Source organism: Pygoscelis adeliae, unplaced genomic scaffold (genome assembly GCF_000699105.1).
Source record: "Pygoscelis adeliae isolate BGI_AS28 unplaced genomic scaffold, ASM69910v1 Scaffold174, whole genome shotgun sequence".
Lineage (NCBI taxonomy): Eukaryota > Metazoa > Chordata > Aves > Sphenisciformes > Spheniscidae > Pygoscelis > Pygoscelis adeliae.
In genome coordinates, this window is record NW_008824676.1 from 4997948 (window position 1) to 5016485 (window position 18538).

General features: G+C 35.3%; 1 protein-coding gene across 3 annotated transcripts in view; it reads left to right on the forward strand.

The window, feature by feature from the left end:
* Positions 1-18538, forward strand: part of RIMS2 (regulating synaptic membrane exocytosis 2) — a 409515-nt gene that overhangs the window by 258943 nt on the left and 132034 nt on the right. For all 3 annotated transcript variants that reach the window (XM_009323095.1, XM_009323094.1, XM_009323096.1), the window contains 2 exons: positions 1941-2120; positions 3249-3358. In XM_009323095.1, the coding sequence (XP_009321370.1) occupies positions 1941-2120; positions 3249-3358 (290 nt within the window). The remainder of the gene's footprint in view (positions 1-1940; positions 2121-3248; positions 3359-18538) is intronic.

The window sequence follows — 18538 nt, forward strand, 5'->3', positions numbered from 1 at the left end:
CCCCACTCACTGCCAGGAGAAGGGTTGTTCTAGCGCTCTGTGTGCGACAGACCCAAAGAAGAAATCCTCTGTGGGCTCACTAATTTTCTTAAATATGTGGGTAAACAAGGTAGGGGTGGGTTGTCTGGACCTTGCACATATTCTCTTTTGTAATTTTGTTGAATTTAGGAATATTTTTTCTTGGAATTTATTCCCATAGTCCAAGAATTTATTCCCATGGTCATTTTTTTAACCACCATGCAGATGGCTGACACCTTTCTCACCTTCCATAGCACTGAAACCTCTCTTAAACAGTTACCTAAACTAAGCAACATTCATATCAAAGCTAAGGTTGTGTTTCTTTGTCTATCCACAATGTAAAAGAAGCGAGACAGTGGATGTTTTTGCTGATGAAGCTTCCCATTCAGAAACAGAACTGATAGAAGAAGAAGTGAGGTAATTTTGTTGTGGTTTTGTGCAGGCTCATTGTACTTTTCCTCCAGTCTTTAGTACCTCAGCTTATAATTACCATTATGTGTCTCACTGTGGTGTGTTTGCTTGTTAGGAGCTTATAGATGTAGGTTCATGGTGAATGGTATTATTCTGAACCTGTCTGTGGCAGTTCCTTCATATGCTCTAGGAGTCCAATTATTACCTCATGGAAGGCCTGAAGAGACATTCACTTTAATGAATCTTTTATCAACCCATTCAGTAGAATTAGCCATCCTAGAGACAACTATACTCTGTCTCAATATGGTTTTTAGAAATAAAATGCTGTTAATAACATAAGACTCTTTATAATGAGGCTGTGGCATGTCTCTCTCTTTTTTGATACTAATTAAAATTCGGCTTCTTGTTACACTTAATCACCACCCAGTCACTCTTTGTATTAACTGACTTCATTGTAAAATGCATGACTTCGCTCAAGGAAAAGTCCTGAAGGGTACATGTTCCCCATTTGTATTCTATAGCTGTTCAGTTACTCAAGGAGAGCTGGGAGGAGTGTGAACTTAATAAGTAGTTCCATCAGGGTACGGATTTTACTTTTAAAATTACCTTGATTTTATGTATTTTAGGATATTGCTAGCAAATATTACTCCTTGCAAACAGATCGATTACATTGTGAAAAAAGGTGGGGGTTGAAAGTAATGGCATGATTAATTGCCTAAGATAGTAGAAGACCAGACTGCTTGATCAAGAAATTCTCTTTTACTCAGCCTAATTTCTCCCCATTGCATCTCTAATGGTAACTTTTTCCATCGCTGTTTTGGCACAGTTCTTCAGGTTGTGGGTTAGAAGATTTTTTTTTTTTTATTACAAACCAAACTTTGTCTAGTTGGTGGAACCTCTGCAAGTACTAATGATGATGTAGATTTTCATCTGACTACAGTCCGAGCACTGCGTATGAATCCATCACTATAGCCTAGCTTAGATTTTGACAGAGAACCTGAGTCTAATAATAGTTAACAGTGCTACATGGTAATTATAATATCTGGAATGTGGACTTTCCTACAAACAAGAGTACTACCTCTAAAGATAATGCAGTCTAAAAATCTAGTCATATGAGTAAAAATGCTCAGTTAAACTGCACAATTAAATGAGTTCTTAGCTTTTGTGAGACTTAATATTATGTCAGCTATTCTTTTCCTCCAAGATTGATGTATTAATTTACAAAATAACAATATTTTTACCCAGAAATTGTCAGGAAACAGACTATTGCATGGATAGTCATTACTGAGACATTGGAAACATTTCAGCCCATTTATCAAGAGTATGGAGCAAGCCAGATCATACAGGTATAAAAATACTGTATGTTATCAAGAAGCGAACTCAGAAAATTTACCCCCCCAAAAAAATGTGCATAACAAAATTATTTGCTCCAAACCAGTATCATGCAGAATATTTTATAGTTAATAGAAAAGTCAAAGGTCAACTGAGCTGCTTTTTGACTAACATTACAGGAATTGTGAAGCAGCAGATAGACAGCCATATCAAAGATCCAGATCAACAGAGCAACGTCCTATGCTAGAGCGGACCAACTCCCGCTCCCGATCCACAGAGCGTCCTGACTCAAACCTCATCAGGTCGATGCCTTCATTAATGACTGGAAGATCTGCCCCTCCTTCACCTGCCTTACCGAGGTGAAACAGACAAATCAATCAGACTAATCCCCTTCTGCCCCACCAGCTCACCATTTTATTTTCCCAGTAGCTAATTGGTATCGCCTCATCCTTAGCTGATCACTAGTAGCAATAGATACTAACCCTTTCAGTGCCAACACACTATTTATATTCTACTCTGGATATAATGGTGTGGCTGCCATTGCAAATTGTTTGTTAACAGTATTGAACTACATTTGTTTGTGATTTCTCATTTATCAGGAATCCTGGATGGTTTCCCACATAAAGCACCTCATAACTATCATATTCTTCTCTTACAGAATGAGAAATTGTTTGTGTTCATCAGACATCGCTTATGGAACAACCATCATAACAACATCAAATGAAACTATTTTTTAAAAAAAAAAAAGTTTCTTTAAATGGACTGTACTAACTTTGTCTATTAATTACCATTTTAACCACCATTTTCTCTGACTACATTTTACTGTGCCATAGTCTGTATTGTTCCTGTTTGAGTGCTATACTTTACTGATTGACATTTTGAAGATTTCTATACATTACTCTTAGCTTAAATAAACATAATACAGTAAAAAGATGGGTACATTTTGGTCTAGTTGATGTTCAGTAAAGCCTCTCCTTATTTTAGAACTGCAGAATACATTCTTTTGTTTTCTGAAAGAGTTAGTAACATCAAATCCCCAGTGAGAGTTAGAGTCAAATACCAGTGTCTTTTCTCAGTTTATTACTTTGTTTAGACAAATCCCTGTAATCTCGTTGCCACTTAATGGTAATTTAACCAAATACAAGCTGAGTAAAGATCGTTTAATTTGACTTGTGGATAATTTTATGTGTATGTGGGTATTATATCCATATGCACATGAATATACACACAATACTTTTTCTGGCTTGACCGCAAACAAGCATCTTGTAGATGTTCAGCCTTAGTTTGGCTTTCTCTTCTTCGTTTTCATGGAGAGATTTCTCTTTTTAATCAGGTCTTTTTCTGAAAAGAGATAACAGTTTTACTATGGGACTGCAAGGGTCCCAAGTGATCTAAAGCCTACTTAGTCATGTTATCAGTTCCTGATGGTATTTAAGGATTAATTTGTCATTTAATGGCTATGGTTTGTTTTGATATGTGTCTCATAGGTCACATCCTCGAACTGGGTCTGTTCAGACAAGTCCATCAAGTACTCCAGTAGTAGGGCGAAGGGGCAGGCAGTTACCGCAGCTCCCACCAAAGGGGACGTTGGAGAGAAGTAAGTGTATGGTTTTCTCCTTAATGACGTTGCAAAATTGCTCATGAAGGTCGATTATATTTATTATTTTTCTTTTGGCATTATAGTTGAAATCTCTTTGAGTTTTAGTATTGTATTTTGTACTGTATTTTCTTCTATTACGTTTTAATATCTACAATACTCTTGACTGAAATGAATCATCAGCAGTACAATAATCATCAACGGTGCAATACACACGAACCAAGATGGACTAACTATTAGCATGATCCTGTTCCTTTTGAACTCAATAGGTGTTTTGTCATTGACTTCAACAGGCACAGGAAATGATCTTTTGTATGTTGTTTAGTGATAAAACTCTGGCCTTTTCGGGAGTTAGGAGCATAGCTGATCACTTGTGGGTTCACACAGCCTGTGTTACGGATTGCTAATACAAAACCTCTGCATCTTGAAACAGGAAGAGCAAGAAGAGAGGTAATAATCTTTAAAATAGGAAAGGTCAGCAAGATATTTCATTATTCCTGTGTTGCTGGTACTGTAAATATGCTTACCTTTAATGCCTTTTAAAAGCACTGGTCAATGGAGACATCTTCCAAAATGTTTAGAAACAGAGGTATATAAACTCATTTTTGATAGCAAATACATTTTTCACCCTTCCGCTGCTGATAACTAGATGCGCTGTGCAAAATCAGTCTAAATGGCCATATACACTCTTTTTTTTTAATCCTTCTTAACATGTATACTGTATCTTTTATAAAACTTCTGTTGTTTTTAACCCCTGTGCTTTGGTTCCCTTTTTTTTTGTTTGTTTGTTTGTTTTGTTTTGTTACTTTCCCTAGACAATGGAGACAAGGAGATAGAATCTTATGAAGGTCTGTACATAAAGGAGGGTTTGTTTTTCACCTGAAAGCCTTTTTGAGAGGCTATATAGGGAAAAATAAACCCAACTGCAATTGATGTTACTTGATTGCACAGACATAGTCAGAATTATTGTCATAATTATTTAGTCTTTCTTATATTCAGACCTGTGGCTCATAAATTGTACAGGGTTCTACATGAAAAAAAACCAGTATAAATAATACTATCTAAATACAATCATCATTAGAAAAGTACCTAGACTTGTACCCATTTTTAAATACCAAGGGTTTACACTGCAGCAAATAAGAGTATTTCAGTTAACCTACATATGTATGTACCTTTTCAGGATTAGCACTTCAGGCACATATTTAAATTTAAGCATTTGAGGCTATTTGGCATGTTTAATGTTAGCCATGCATTTAATCAGAACAATATTTTTATTGCAAATACGTTATAATGTTGTACTGTTGCTGAATTACTAGGTAATTTTTCAAATAATATAGGAGCAAAAATTAATTGAGTCAAGATAGTCTTTCAAAAAGTTATAATACTTTTGCTTAAAATTAAATCCCCTTATATTTTATACCATTAAATCCATTTAATTTGCTTAATAGCAAGCCACAAGATATCAATTGCAGTCCTTGGTTATACCACTGAGGGTCTATATGTAGTATTACTGTATCTGTCTCATCAGACTTTTTAATTTAGAATTTTCAATGTTTATAGTGTTTATTTCCATTTTGGAAGCAAAGCTTCATGAAAAGAAAACTGTTTTCTCAGGTCATCACCTTAGTATATTCATTTCTTTGTCGTCTCATGTATTGTGAAATGTTTATATGAAATACAGTCTAGATATGCCAGGAAATAATCACATCTAATGACATGATGTTTGCTGTCATTGCTGTATATACTTTCACGTTTTACCACTCTTCCCTACTCTTTACTTAGTATATCTATTTAGACTGTGAGCTCTTTAGGGCAGCAATTGTGAAGTACTGCATATTTTTACTGTGTTTGATTAGAAAGTGTAGCAGTCTTATTTACATCATAGGTTCTATAGAGAGAAATATAATAAATACAATAAAATAATTATTTTTTATAGGAGTGCTAGAATTTTTTGCTCTGGTAAGTACTGCTGGGACTTGAGGAACTCTATTTGTTTTTCCTTGAAGACTGTGTAATATTTTCCTGTACCTCTGTCTAAAGGAGTCTTTTGGAAAATCTGGGTTATAGAAAATTGCCAAATCCACAGATATTAGAGTTTTAATATACAATCAAAGCATCATCAGTGACTCAAGATACAGTAACTAGACCTATTTCATGTTGAATTTTATACTTATAAAGGTGGTAAACACTGTAGTTAAAAACATAATCCATAGATACAGCTTTCACACAGTATTCTATATAATTTTCTGTCATGAATTACGAGCTCATATTCTAATAACAAAATAGTTCTACTTTGCGGCTTTTTCTATCCTTCTTTAGGATTTCCTAATCCTTTTCTTTAAGGGGAATAATCATTTTCTTTAAAAGGAATAATGCTCTACAAGAACAGCAGATTACCTAACTTCTGTCAGTGACAGAACGTTATTATGATTAATAGCAGTTTTTTACTGTGGAGAATTGAATTTTACAAAAAGTTATTTTAAGTAAATGAAATACCAGTGATAAAAACTGAAATTCAGTAGAATCGAAAACGCTGACTATAGTAGAAGGGGTTTATGTAATTATTTAACAAATAAAGCAGCAAGTAAACCTGAAAACTTTATAGACGTTTGAGTAGATTTTTATGTGTTATTACATGCCCCGGTGATAATCAGAACAGTTGTCTGCTGTTGGGAAGGCTCTATGACTATACCGGAAAATGTCATTGTCACAGAGTAGTCCTTTCTGTTCTTATAGAAGCATATACTTGACTTAAATGAGAGAGGGGATTTTAATTGCATGGAAACATGCTTTGGAGGTTAATCTTTCTGTGTTCTGAAATCAAGGATTTTATTGTTGACCAGATTAAGTTAAAATCATACTGAAAAAAGAGTTAGTAAAAGAGACATTATAGACAAAAAGTAATTGGAAGTCATGTTGGTTTTGTAAAAGAGAAAAAGAAAAATTTCTATGTTTGTAACTCCTACAGTAGTCTCCTTTAGTCTGTATACATTTGAATAATCTATATTTGTTACAGGGTTGAAACTGCATACCATTTCTTGAAATGTAGTAGAAATGCAGGGACTCAAACAGAAATAAGGGAGTAATTTGCAGCTGGGGAGACTTTTTGTTATAGTGCAGCACTCAGTATAATGTGGAATATGGAGTGCTTATGGCTATGTGACTAGAACTGGAAGGGAAGGAATCTACAGGAAAAAAACCCTCTGGGTAACTGCTTTCCAGATTAGGATCAGAATTAAAAGACATTGATTTGGGGTAGATTTAGTTCAGTGACTATGTTATGTGGTTGCAGGTTTTTGCTCCAGGACATCTAGGTTTCCTGAGAATAATTTATTTCAAAATTCTGAAATAGCCAGAGAAGTTTGCTTTTAAGAAATCTAGCTGTGACTAGCTATAGAGGACCATTCCTAACAGTAGCGTATTGACCTATATATCTTTTTCTCAGTGTCCTACATGCTCAGTAGGAGAACATACAAATATCATTAGCTACGTTGCATTTACAGTCTTTTATGGTCATGGCATTTTGGATAATTCCTTAGCTTCCCACAGCTGTCTTGCTCCCACTATCAGATTTACCTGTTCAGAAGAAAGACTGGGTATCTCTGAAATGCATGTCCTTATCTTATCTAGCCAGAATATACCATAACCATCTAGGCAGTTTGGATTTTACTTTAGACTTTGTTAATTTAGTATATTTTCATGTTAGATGGCTGGAAAATAGTTCTGAAAAGAAGTCTGGGACCACTTAAGCTTTTACTGGATTTTCGCTACTGAAATGCCAGAAGACTCTTTTTTTTAGCTGAACTTTTGCTTGTCTCTTTTTAAATTATGCTAGAGATAGAGATAACTTGTTTCTAATGAACATTTGTAGAAAAACAACAGTATTATATTGTACTTGTTTTTAGCAGTGAAATGGTTATGTACTTTTAAATGTTCTGTATTATTAGCACTATAGACAATAAGTGAATACTGGAATATTTATAGTTCTTAAGGGTTAACAAGATTTTTTCATTTATATATGGATATAATATATTTCTTTGTTCTCACCTTGGTAGAAGGATGAACTCAATGACTGCTTACTGCTAATTAAAATGGAACACCATAAAGTGCTCTTGAAAGTATTCAGTATTAGCCCTTTCAGTTTGTTGTTAATTACTAATCAGAGAAAAAGTATTTTTTCCTAATATGGAACTTTCCTTTTTCTCTTAAAAATACACATAGACCTTTCTTTCTTCATCCCTACCAAAAAAAAAAATCCCAACCATCCACCCAACCATAAAAACTAGAAAATTATGTCAGGCCAAACAAATGTAATAAAACCTTTAAGTATAAAATGAAGTGCTCAGAAATTTAGCAAATAGTAGAGCTCAGTGAGGATTTGCCCTTCTATTTACGCTCTATGGTACAGACTTTAATTACCTGATCTCATAAGAATCTTGTGTCTTGGGAAAGTTAATTCAGAGGCTGTTAAAGCTGACATTAATACTGATTAACTGTCCCCTTTTAACTTCAGGTATGGGTGATCTTATTCCAGAATAAAATAATCTATTAATGGAATTAACAGGGGTAGTTGATTAGGTTTAATCAGGGATAGCTATCAGCCATAACTCCAGTTTTTATAACTCTCAGGTAGAATTTCAAATATTTAAAAAGAAAATATCTATACTGTCAAATGTATTGTTGTTGCAACTCATGCAGTATGGAGTGCAAGTTATGAGACAATAATGGTTAGGAAAACACAGATACTATTGACAGACAGAAAGAAATGCTGTTTATTTTAAGGGCTTTTGTCTCATTCTGTATATAATTTCTCTGTTAAATGAGACATAATTTTGCAAAATGAGAAGGAATTTTATTGTGTGTTTTCCAGTGCCCTGTCATAGTTCAATGGGAGACAGAGAAAGACCATTATAATGCAATTGCAGAGAACCTGTATTCACATTGGTCATAATTCTATCATACTCTATCAGCTGTGATTTCACAGGTTTTTAAAAATATATGGCATACAGGTAGTTTGTTTTGTAAAAGGTGGTTGGTGACGTATAAAATATAGGAAAGGAACTTTGACTACCTTCAGCTTGGCTAGGAACTTGATGACTTAGTCAAACACAGCAGTATAAAAAATGATGGTACATATATTTGCACCCACCCCCTTTTTGTGTGGATATTTCTGTGGTACTGACTGTATGATGTTAGACACCTTCGTGCTTGCATGGGGTAACTTGCTTTATGTGCGCTTGACAGGAAAGTAAAGAGAATAGCTTTGTTAACATCAGTAACAAGGCTGCCTTAGGATAATGCATGAATCTACTTTGGGTTTTTGATTTCAGCTAGGAATTTGCAAAAATATACCTTTGGGTTTTACTTGTGAATGCTTAGTTCACTCTCCTGAGAGGCGGCAGAGTCCTCAGCCCCTGAAGAATATTAAAATATTTTATTTGCATTAGTACAATTTCCATAGAAAAACTTGAACAAACGTTAGTTATAAAACAGGGCTTAGGGTGCTTACTCGAAAGGTTCCAACCTTTCAAGGGAAGTAATTGTTCATAATTTTCTCTTGGATTGGCAAAAGGAGGAATTAAACACCTCTTTCTTCATGCCAGTCAAAGGTCTACCATCTAGGTTAGAGACTACAAAGGGCATAAAGGAAAATGAGTAGAGTCATACAGCTGTGCTCATAACAGCCATTGTTTGTTTATGTTTCAGGGTACCAACATGCCAAAAACATTTTAGTTCAATTTTACTGGAATCGATTTTTTAAAATCTTTGGCACACCTTCTATACATTCTCTCTATGCGAGAAGGTTGACTATATAGATGGTGTCCCTGCTGAATATTTTAATTGGAATTTTCAATGTCATGATTTCAATTGCAATTTAAATGTCATGATTTTATCACAGAATTATAGAGCAGAAATCTATGTAGAGATTAGTTTCCACTGGCTTTGATTTGAAAAATGTGGGAACAGAGAACACAAAAAATCAATAAATAATCAAAATCTGAATCTTGAAAAGCTACAGTATATTGCATCACATCAAAACAGTCTTTAATGAATAACTGACGTTTAAATTAAAGCAGGCATATGGTACACCAGTTATTCAGCTCCACACTCTCCTATATCATTACTATTGTTACCCTGGTATTAGATGAGCTTTGTCACAAAAGAAAGTTATGGTTCTCTGTTAATGACATAAAAGAAATATGTTTGTATTGCTTATCGTTAATCGTATTGTCACCATTGTTTCCAACTATTTCAGTATTCTCTAATATTTAGATATGCTCTAGGCAACTGTAGTTACTGATGGAAAAGTGTCTTTCTTTCTGAATTCTAACTACTCTGAAATCCAGGTATAAAGCATATTAGCTGGCAAATTGAGGATTTTTTTTCCAAGCTGGAAAAACATTTGCATTGTTCCTTCTGCGCTTATTAAGGTACTGAGTATGCCCACTTGCTTACGATTTATACACGATTTTAAATATGGTCTTCAAGAATAGAGGCTTGGACTTTTATTTCTAGAAAAACTAAAGCAAAACCAAGCAGAAGAAGCTTTTAAACCAATTATCTACCAATATATATCTGCTTTCCCTGCTTTGATACTTATTGTCTGCTTTCCAGTGCTTCAATAATTTAATAAGAAATTGGCAACAAGGGATATTAAGGACTGCATATGACCATCATTACTTGCAGAAGGATCTCATTGGAGTAAACCAGAGATAATTATGAAAAATAACACAAGGATTTATTTAATCTTTGATTCACTCAAAACATAATTTATGCCACAGACCGAGGGTTTGTATGTTACTGTGAATGTCTCTTGTTTGATATTTATCTTTTATTTGAACAGCTTGTAACAAAGCATGCATGTTTTTGTCTTGCTTTTTCCCCCCTGTCATACCTTGCTTATACAAATGCAGCAGGAGATGAAGAAAACAAGCGTACTGGAGTTCAGGAATCAGAGGTCGAGGCAGGTCGGTCTGACCACAAGTGCCTATCTATCTCCTTTAGAAATATTTTCCCCTGAGCATGTAGCGAAGCTTTACCAGCCAGCTTGTAAATATATGAAAAGTCAAAATCCAGACAATAATTACATAATTTTTTTTGTAAGAACAAGACAAACAAATTCCATATAACATAGTTTATTTACCAGTTTGTGAATGCTAAAAATAGTTCAACCTGCAAAAAATCACTTAACTTTTCTACTTTTTTTAATCCCTCTTTATGAAAGTACTCTGTCACTATGATCACATTACAACCTTAGAAGATCTGGGTGGACACCCCTTAAATGTGATACCCTCTACTTTGCACTGATACTTTTTACAAGCAGAGAAGTAAACATTATAGTATTATGACAGTTTTTTTTCCCCTAGTTTGTGTAGGCAGAGTGATGATGCTGAACAAAAATAGTAGGAAACTGCATTACATGGAAATACTTTGAATATTTTGTATAATATCCCTCATCCTGCTTAGAAGACAATTCAGTTGGTAGAAAAAAGAAGTTAGTGTGATGAGAACTGATAGATGATGATCAAATCAAACAGATGCAAATGTTTTTTCAACTCAAATATCATGTGATTAAAATATACAACTTTACCTTCTAATTTCAGAAAGCATACACCGTACAGGTTCAAAAACATGCAAAGATCTAAAGATTTTTTCAACCATAATTTTTCTGCTCTTAAGTTTCTTTCTCAAAGGAAGAATCATTAAAGCATAAATGTGCATTCACATGCACTGTTAATAGGTTACATTCTGTTATTCCTGTTAATAATTGTCTGTGGCAATACATCAACTGTCGAAGAGCAGCACAGATAAGCTTTTCTGGTTATAAATATTTGGGGCTAGACCAATGCTAAACTTAGCTGCTAAAAGTAGGCAGTGCGGTACATACCTCAAGGCCCATGGAATGAAGCCCAGAGAAGGATAATGCACTAAGGGTATTACTGCAGTTATGTAGAGACAATTAAGTGCTCCAGAAGTGTGGCCCAAAAAAATAACAAGCTGAGCAAGAAACACATTTAGTACTAGCTGGTAGGAAAAATTACTAGCTAAACATAAGTATGCCTAAAATGCCATCCCTGCTTAAAAGTGTAAGTGCCTGAATCATAGTTTATTTGGAATCCCATGCCCTGGACCCTACTCCCATTGCTATTTAAGAGAAGAAAATATGGATCACTATTTTCTTCTTAAAACAAAGTCAGGAATAATTGCTGTGATAGGGCTCATTACTTGTTCAGAAATCTGGATGCTAGAGTAATTTAAAGATTTGGGAGCTGGAAAGCAGTATTATTATTTTTTTTTAATTGTAGTTTTCACTTAAGCATCCAAAGTGTCCTTTAAGATCTTTGCCTTCCCATTTTTCATTGTAGTACAGTTCACATTTTTCTTGCTTTTGTTACCGTTCTGTCCCTAAGTGTGTATTGTTCACTGGTGTGTGTACTATGTACTGGTCACTCTGTGTGTTTTGTGATAACTCAAGCATAATGCATGGAATTGTGCTAACATAGTTTGCAAAATATTTGTGTGTGCTATAGTTATGTTGTTCATCATAGTAGCTGTTCCAATTGTTAATCATCATTGTTTGTTTTTAATGTTATAAAGATTATGAGGAAAATCATCAAAACCCACCTGTTAATGGGCGAAAAGGCAAGTTGATGATGATATTGCTAGTGAATTGTGGGTGTCTGAGAAATTTTACTTATTTTTTGCTGCATGTGTGTGTGTTGCGTAGTTCTACTAGTTCAAAATTAGTAAGTTCGTGTACATTCAATTTTAATGTGTTGTTTTACTTCTTGCACTTAAAATAATTATTTTCAACTGTGGTTTTAAAATCTTTCTTGGAATCAAAAGATCCAGAATTTTTTTTTTTTACAGCTAACTGTATTACTGAAGATGTAGTTTACACCACCTAGATACGTGATCATGTTGCCTATTTAGAACTAGTGGGATAGTTTCCGTACTTTTGTTCATTTAGGAATTCCCAGTCTGCCTTGCCCTAAGAGACCAAGTACAGTTTGCAGACATCTGCAAAATTGTCTGCATTGTCTTCCACTTTTTACCAGATCTATATACTTTTACATCACTTGGCTATATGTTTTACAAGTTTGGCACTTTTTTCCTAGTCACAGGAGAGCTGGACCATTTTAATTAGCATATACTGGTAAAGAAAGGCTTATGTTATTAACAATCATCTCTATTGTCTACTTCTTATTATGTTCGATATTCTCTTCTATTTCAAATACTGTAGAAATAAGCTTAATTCAAAGCACTGAAATGTTAACATGGAGATTTAGATTTATTATCTAAAAATAGAACAGGAAAGTTGCAATGAACAACCACAGCTTACTTTGAAGTTTTATTTGAGTTCATGCTTCTAAATTGCTTTGATCATTTTGAAGAAATCTGTTATTATTTTTCCATGTACTTCTAAAGCCATATTGCATATAGACTTTGTCTCATCAATATCTTCCACCAGTGAATGAAATATCATCTAGATAGTGCCTTGGCTTTATTAAAATTTGGATATTCACTCTTACACTTCCATCTCTACCAGGAGCCCAGGTGGGGAATAGCTCCAGTTACACTGTTATGGGCTATTCCTACCTTTCTCTTCCCTAGAATAACTTAGCAGAGGGAATACAGGTATCAGGAGAGCAGGGATTCAGTTTTGCCTGTGCTAGTTCATTGTGTTGCAGGGAAAACCACACCGTTTTCAATATGCCGCTTATTATCCGGTGTCGACAGACTGAATGAGGTATCTTTGCAGAGAGGGCGCAGTGTCGGCAGCCTGGCAGAGCGATGCATGGGGTCACCTCCCTTACTCTCGTGGCTGTGCATAGTCCTGAGTGAATTCAAATGCTGGAAGTCTGCTGATGTAACTGTAATGCATGCTAATTACCAGATAGTTCAGTGCCTTATACTTTTAAGGCCCAAATTCCAATCCTGGTAAAGTTGGAGGCTTTTGCCACTGACTTGACGAGGTTGACAAACCAATAATCAGTGATTAAGTCAGGCCAGAGCTGTTTTTGTTCTCAGTTTCTCGTCTTCCACTCCTTCAACAAAACCAATATTTTATATACTTAATTACAGAGTCTGAAAGATGTACTTTATGCAATAAACTAAATACTACTAACCTGTATTTAAGATAGTTTGTTTTCATATATTTATTAATTTCTCTAAGGTATGCATTTTATGTTTTAGAAGTTTCTTCTGCAGAGCTCTTTTACTCCAAAAGAATGGTCTGTGCCTAATATTCAATTTCAAACATTTGTTACCAAAACCCGTATCCCTTTCAATTTTTCCTCAGGTCTTTTACATTTCTCTTTCATGTACTTTGTATGACACCTTTTGATCATTTGAGTTTGTGAGAAAAGGCTCCAGGTAATTCTGTCCTTTACTGTCTTAATTTAGGGTGCATAAAAGATGATATAGTTACCAAAGCAAAATTTTAAGCCTTTCAGGTTATCAGTTCCCTCACTCATTACAATATTTTACATAATTACACAACAGCTTTGTCTATGTTACGGGAATCAGGAATGCTTTCCAGTTCTCATCTCCCAGGTTGAGAAGTGTCTGGATCCTATTTGTGTCTGAGCCCATACCAAGACAAGACCCAAGTCACCGAGTCCTCCCCTTTCTGTGCACTCTGGTTTCTGCACGCATGGGAGCCCCACCACTCTGTGAACAGTCTGGATGCCTGGAGGACTAGAAATTAAAGTATGCTGTATTCCAGACTTGCTACACAGTTTAGACACAATCTAAAGAATTTAGGTGACTGAAGTGCAAACTAGGCAGAATAAAGGGGCCCCAGTCAAAGAAGTTATGACAGATGGACCTGCTTAACTGACTTGCAGAAATAGCGTATAGATACGCTTTTTTTAAAAACAATCATGTGGCTGTCATGCCAGAGGGAACTCTCATCCTGCTGGCTGACCTGAGCATCTTCTTCCATCTAAGACCATTTGGCATTCCCAGAAATGGGGCCTACACTTTGCCTGAACTACTAAACATGACTGCCATGAGCCTTGTGTGCTCTCTGTTCCCCTGGCCCACTGACTCTAGAGTTCGCTAAGCGACCATGACGGCTTCTGAATTTTGCATGAAAAATGATACTGAATATGCGGTTTATGTGTGCTGTGAGAATACTTAACATATTCATATGCGTTATGAATACCTAGAGTAATACTACATTTTAATTAAATTCTAGTTCAAGCAAAGTAAGGTTTAAGTAAGACATAGACCTGTTGAGACTGTGGTAGTTGTAGGCAGGCACATAACTGCCATCTGCACGCTGGGAAAACTGTGAAATAAAAAAAATACAATACAACAACACAAAACAGTAGAAGTAAAGTACCCATAAGATGCAAATTCTCCAGACTGAAGAGCCTACATTCTGCTGAAATTCCTTATGATATAGGTGACTATTTTACAAATATAACTCCAGGGAAATATGACAGATGAGAAAGAGTCAAACTATTAACTTGTCCATAAATACTTTCAAATTTGACTTATTTAATGTGAGGTGGCATCTTTCAAAACTACATCACAATATAAAATAGCATTTCTAAGACTGGTACATGACAATGTGATGTCATTTTGTCTGCTAGTCAAACATAGTTTGTCTAGTTACTAATCTAACATTTTACAAGTAATGCTGAAAAATAGCACAGGTGTTTTGCTGTGGACAGCATTTGCATGTAAAGATGCATGTAAAATTTGCATGTAAATTTGCATGTAAATTTGAGCAATAAGAACTTATATGTTATTAATTACCAGTAACTGATATTCTGAAGAACCTAGACCTTTCTGAAGAAACAAATCTATATTTTTCATGTTTCTGTAAGCCATTTATTGTATTTTCTTTATTGGTTGGTATTAGTGCTTAAAACTACTGGCTTATTTTCAGAACCATTTTTTGAACTGAATAATTTTTTAACATTTTAGAATTGTGCCATAAACTTCGATCTTAACTGCACTTAAAAAGGGTAGAACACCTGTGATTGCTTGCAGAGCTTTTTGTGTGTGTGTGTGTTTGTGTGAGAGAGATGTATGGTCATATAATAATAAATTACCTTTCTGCATGGAAAATATTTGAAGACTTGCTATAGGATTGCACCCTTTTCAGTAAAGAATAAGAATAACCTGGGGAAAAAAAAACCCTATACCAAGCTAAACCTTACATCCTGCATGCTGCAGGGTGGATTTGTAGGCTGTTCACTTCTCCTTGCGTACAGAGAGCACTCACTGACACCCAGGGAATGGGAATGCAAACTGAACAGAGACTATGAGAGAGAGGTGCAGAGCAGAAGCTTGCATTTTGCTCCACATTTATGTTGGCCATTCCTTGTAATTTGCTTTATTTAAATTCATTAATCATTAGATTCTGGAGATATTTTGACTTTCTTTGGGTTTACCTTTCATAGCAGTATGAGGGTAGCCATACTGAGTATGACTAAAAATCCATCTAGCCCAGTGTCTGGTCCTCAGCAGACCAGGCATGGATGCTGGGGGAAAGGACTATGAGCAGAACAAGTGTGCAGCAGTGCTTATCCAGGATACTGGATCCCCAGTCTCCTAAAGCTTCTGAATCTACAGAAACATCAGTGGTGCTTTTACATGCTGTCTTCGTCTCCCTCATAGGCTCTCTGCACCCTTTCTCCACCTTACATCAGTCCTGCCAACAGAAACCTGCAGTTCTTATCCAAACAGGTGACTCAGTAGAGCTATTCTTCTGAGATATTCAAAATATACCTGTTGATTATAGGCTAGCAGGCCGGCTGTATTGCATTTGTTTCTAATGTGTTTCAGGCATATAGCCAGAAGAGGGAGCAAAACTGCCATATTTTAAAAACATATAAGAAGATATGAAACAAACAAACAAATCCTTCCCCTGCCCCAAACAGTCCTGGAAAAAAAGCCTTGATAGTGGCTTAAAAAGAATATATTTATAAATAAATAATTATTTATTTATAATAAATATACTTTACTAACTATGAATATACACATATTTAAAGTACTACTAACTGACTATTTTTTCTTCTGACTAATCTGGTGCATTTAAGTTTTTCTGGTGTTTCTTCACGTTTTACAACTCTTGCATTTATAAAAGCGGCAACGTGATACTTTGATTTTTAGGTAAACGTAGGCTGTGACTTTACTGATACTGCAACAAGTAGTCTCTGTGACCTTGCTTGAGTACATCTACAGTTTTTCTTTAAAATAAGCAATAGAAGATTCAAATCAATTTATTCCCCATATAGAGGGATCCACTAGTAAAACATTTTAAAATTAAGCTTAGAACAGAATTGATGGGATTTGCAGCTAGACAGTATGATGAGAAGAGACTGCTACTGGACTGGATTGTTAAGTGATTTACAGCTACAAATAATTAATGTAGCCTTGAAGTCAATTTGAAGAAAACATTTCTGGAGTAAAGGAATAGCCTACAGTGCACTAACATTTTTGTTACACGAGTAATGATAATATTAAATGTAGATATGTGGCAATATTTTTTATTGCCTACCTAATGACTGCCATTAAAGTTCTTTTAATGTATTGCACTGCAGCCCCAGGGAATGAAGCCCAGGTTTTTTTTGTAGAATGTGTAGTTCAGTAAGGAAGATGAAATCAAAACAATAAATAATTAAGATATGTCAGAATTTTTATTGGAATGCTGTTTTAGTTAAAACCATGGTATAAGAGATGCTTGCATAGCCTTTTATGAACAACAATTTATTTATCTTAAAATGTTATTAACATATCCCAGCATTCATTTGTTGATTTGGCACAAATTTGCAAACTACTTTTATGTGAAGGGGGGTGTGTGTGTGTGTGAGGGGCGGGGGGGTGTGTGTGTGTGCACGTGCGTGAAGGGTGGGTGTAAGGGGAGTGTGTGTGTAAGGGGAGTGAGTGCATGCTCACTGTTTGTCTGGCTCATAAAATGCACAAGGGAGAAGTGCTGTCCTTGCCCTTATACTGTCCACACTTTACCAGCATTTAGGACAATGCTCTAAGGTGCAAGACCCAAATTCATTTCACTCTTCAGAGGAAACACAGATCATCACATCTCAGAGGAATGCCTTGAGCTCTAATGTATAGAATCATTCTTTAAAATATTCTTCCAGTGTATGGAGGACAAAATGTAGATCAGCTGTTACTGTGTCAAAAGAGGAAGCTAAAAAATTGTGTCCTCAGATTTGCTGGAGAGACAGGAGGTCTTGCTCTAAATTTGTCAGAAAAAGACGATGTGTGTTGTTATTTGTCTTCAGATATTGGATGACTCTTGTTCCTGTTACAGCAGGGTAGGGGAACATCAGCGCTGTTTTACTGAGGCATCTGAAGGTTTCTCTGGTGTAGGAGCAGCAGCAGTCTGGCATAAAGCCTTCATTGCTGACTTTGTGTCACTTGGAGCTGGCCTTGATGCCATTAGCAGCATGCTGGTGGTGCAAGGTGGGACTGGATTCCTTCCAGATATGATGTAGTACGTCTGGGACAATTCATGTATCATGACTTGAGGCCACTTGCCTTCCCCTAGCAGTGGTTTGACACAGCTGAGAATATTTCTCTGTGTGAACTTTTGAGACTGATGGCTTTTTAAAAATTTTCTTAGGGACTTTGTTTTGTAAATTAAAACTTGTATAACATGAATTTAGCCTTTTCTATGTCTTTAATTAATTCTTCTTCTTCTTGTATTCTTAATGCATGAGTTAAAGATCTTGAGTATCTCGTTCAAAACATAGTTTCTCAGCTTTTGACAGTTTATGCCACAGTTCTACTGGCTTGTTATTGTGCTGTTTTGTGTTTAAGAAGCACTAGCCAAATCCTCTTTTGACTCATTTTTACAGTAGTTGTCACTATACATTATTAAGAACATAATTCCTTTCTGAGCATTCATCTTATAAAATTAAAATAGAAAGAAGTTCTGGGGATTTTTAATTTGCAGGAAAAGATGACTAAATTAAGTATGTCCTAATGAAAAAGTGAAGACTTTATGATAACCTAATTAAAAGTCTAAAACTAGAAATGCACTGATAAAAATTGGTTCACAGAAATTTTAGGTGCTGAAAAGAATATAAAAGCTGAGTGGATTTAATAAAAAAAGACAAAATCAGGTAAAAGAGAAAGTATATAAAAATGTTTCAAGCAAAGGGTAATTGTGAAAAGGGCTATTACTACTGTCTGTAG